General features: G+C 36.1%; 1 protein-coding gene across 2 annotated transcripts; it reads right to left on the bottom strand.

Annotated features, from left to right (window-relative positions):
• Positions 1-229: 229 nt before the first annotated feature.
• Positions 230-2,308, bottom strand: LOC107953008 (uncharacterized protein C24B11.05). 2 transcript variants are annotated; one of them, XM_016888234.2, is made up of 8 exons: positions 2,228-2,308; positions 1,820-1,885; positions 1,624-1,689; positions 1,454-1,551; positions 1,178-1,303; positions 843-1,049; positions 699-764; positions 230-617 (listed from the first exon to the last, which is right to left on the bottom strand). In XM_016888234.2, the coding sequence occupies exons 2-8, from the start codon at positions 1,875-1,877 to the stop codon at positions 465-467; spliced, it is 774 nt and encodes a 257-aa protein (XP_016743723.2). In that variant the 5' UTR covers positions 1,878-1,885; positions 2,228-2,308; the 3' UTR covers positions 230-464. The 2 variants fall into 2 exon arrangements, with proteins under 2 accessions (XP_016743723.2, XP_016743722.2); XM_016888233.2 differs by lacking the exon at positions 2,228-2,308 and adding an exon at positions 1,974-2,102.
• Between the last annotated feature and the right edge of the window lie 915 nt (positions 2,309-3,223).

Here is a 3,223-nt window from a genome sequence, read left to right as displayed (position 1 = left end):
AACGAAACAGAGGAAGCAAAATCCACGTAATGCAATGCAAGAATAGTTTCAGCCTACAGTTTCCTTCTAGTGCTGTGTGTGTTTTGCTAATTATACTGTTTTTGTTTCATTTTGGGGGTGTCTTTTTCCCTTCGTATTTTCTGGTCTGTATTGCAGTGGTGTGTGCTTCTCAGGGGAACTGATGCGTGAGTCTATTTTTGAATATATATTATATACTTAAAAATGAGTATGGCAAAGCCTTAAGCCTATTTTTAAAGGGTGATACCATCCCTACCCATAAGTCTGGGTTTAGTACATAAATCTTAGATACAATATAAATACAGAACCATTTGCTTATATTCTAAGTACATATCGATATATTAGTGAGCTTTAGTCATTTATTTAATAAGCTTAAGATGAATGCTTCCCATGTCCATAATAATATAACAAGGGCAGCCTCTCTAATTTTCAATTTGAACTGAAATCTAAGCAAGGACCACGGTTTCAACAGCAGCTGCTTGTATAACTTGTTCCATCTGCTCCTCATCGCCATCCCATATCTCAGGTATTGCTTCTTTGATGTTGTGGATGCTACGCAAGGCATGATCTGCACCTGGCACCAGCGTTGAGTTCCCCACCTGCCATCATATTCTCCCATGTTACCCATTGAATCGTTTATAGGCAGCTTTCTAGATTGAAAACCAAATTATGTAGCTTACTATAACTGTGTGAAGCCCTGCTGCTTTGCCGCTAGCTATGTTTCGAGCACTATCATCAAAGAAAATCTGGAGAAAAAAGGAAAAAGAATCAAACAAAGAAAAAAACAACTGTGTCTGTGTTCTAATTAAGGATGGGGTTTGTACTGTTTTCTTTGGATCAAGATTTGCGACCCGAATAGCAGCTTCGAAAGCTTCCAGCGAGGGTTTACATAGAATTGGTGACTTCAAAGCAGGTGGTTGCAGCGGAGGGTGGTTAAGTGTTTCAAAGCATATGATGCCTTCAAAACAATCTTCCAAGGCCAATCTTTTCAGAACTTGTAGCGCATGTGCCTTATCAGCATTCGTGAAGATCTAAACATAAAGAAACATCTTAGAACAGACAAGATATGAACATCTTAGAACAGACAAGATATGTTTTCTCAATCAACTATTTTTTTTTTTTTTTGGTTTAATTGAAAGGAATTCATACTTTCACTTACTATTTTCCGCTGTGGCATGGCAAGCAGAAGGTTCCTTAACACAGGATCTGGTCTCAGTGTTTCGTATGGCAATCTTCCATGAGCATAGGCATGAAACTCATCGTTGTCAAATTCATATCCCAGAACCTGAAATTTTGGCATTTGGGACTCTAATTTTCAGATGCATGAACGGTGAATCCGTTGCTCTTTTTTTTTTTTGGCAGACAAGGGCAAAAGGAGCTAAAAAAAAGAACCGACAAAAGAAGGGATTTAGGACAGAATAATATTCTCAGGCACCTTTAAACCAGCCATTGTTGTTCCATATTCCCTGTATAATTCCAAGCACATTCTTGGAACTTCACTTTCTTCAATATTCAGGTATTTCAGCATGAATTCTACCATTAAAACAAGTCAAATTGCTTGTATCGTAACAAAAAAAAAATCATGTATATGTTTTAGGGCCATACCTTCTATGTTCTTGCGGCAAGCCAAGTTGAAACCTGTACTCAAGGGGTATAGAGTATCATCCATGTCTGTAAATCATAATCGGAACCCAGAAATCAGAAATAGTTCTAAAAGCCTGAAAACCAGAGGATGATTGAGCTAAAACTGTTATATCACATGATTTTGTTCTTAATGATTAATCGTGCTACATATATATACCAAAAAGCAAGCATTCATATTTAGCTCCAGCGGCCCTCCCAACAGTGTCCATCTTCATGACTGTACCTGTAAGAAAAAGAAAAGAAGTTCCATCAGACATAACCCTGCAGTCCTATGCATATTTAGCAGTAAAATTATAGAATCTGAGAGAGACCTAATGAACCCATCAAGAAAAGCTATGGAAGAGCAGAGACTAGAGCTTAGAGCTTAATTATTTATAGACAAAATAGCCTTGTGTCTTCATTTTGAGAATGAAAGCATATTCAGCAAATTCCACTAAGATTATGATGAAAGCAAGGCAGTCCCATTAATATTAACCACATAAACCAAGAGAGAACAGTCTCAAAAACTCTTATTAGAAGAAAACAATCAGCAAGAAAACAATTAAACATCATAGTGCAATGATACCTTAGAGTAATGGATGAAAAACAGTTGATGCACAATTCATAGTGGCTGATAGGACCTATTTATATGGATTATTTTAATGTGTGAGGTTGATGCTGAAATGGCTGAGGTGGCCAGCATATTTTCTCTGTTTTAGTAATATGATTATGAAGTAGTTAGTCACCAAACACATAAAGATATGTGATTCTGAATTGTTAAAACTATCCTGCTTTAAGTTACCTGTCCTTTTTCTGTGATTGTTGCTGACTTGCTATACAAAATGTACTGATTTTGGACCCCAAAATAAAATAAAAATTCCGTGGGCTCCAATGCATGTTAGCCACCTCATACCTTTGTAGATGTCACTTACAATAATAATAATAAAATACAATATATTGATGCATGATTTGCAATGCACTTTGCTATATCAGAGAGTAAGGAATGATTTCCAAGTTGGTCTAGAATCTAGGGGAACAGAATAAGGGGCTAGAATTAGAAACATCAAAGTGGGGTTGTGAATAACTTAAGATGAGTATTATATTCCTTTTTAAAAGCATAATAGCATATAGAATAAAAAACTTACCAGCAAATGGGTTAACCTTTCACATGGAGCTTAAAAGCTATAATTTGCTTGAACTAGAAGATGTATAAATGAACTGAATCTACCAGCTGCCATGAATAGAAATTAAATGAGTAGTTTCCTAATACTAACATCAATGGCAGCAGGAGGCAATTGAAATCATTAACCAAGTATAACATGCTTCTAGATCGTGCCTTGTGACTTAAGCCAAAACCACATCAACTCTTGCTTTCAGTGTCAAACCAGTGTTATTCTTGGAGAGTGCCCTTTATTCTATCAACCCATCTTTGCTGCCAAGATTGGTAATAAGAACTTTAGCAGATAAGGTACATTCGGAATCCGATGCTAGTATCGGGTATGGATATATGTTTGACAAGAATGTTTTAAATTTTTTTTTTGAGGAGTTATTTTTATATAAATGTTTGACATAACTATATTGA

Source organism: Gossypium hirsutum, chromosome A07, assembly GCF_007990345.1.
Source record: "Gossypium hirsutum isolate 1008001.06 chromosome A07, Gossypium_hirsutum_v2.1, whole genome shotgun sequence".
Lineage (NCBI taxonomy): Eukaryota > Viridiplantae > Streptophyta > Magnoliopsida > Malvales > Malvaceae > Gossypium > Gossypium hirsutum.
This window is presented reverse-complemented; position numbering and strand designations above follow the sequence as displayed.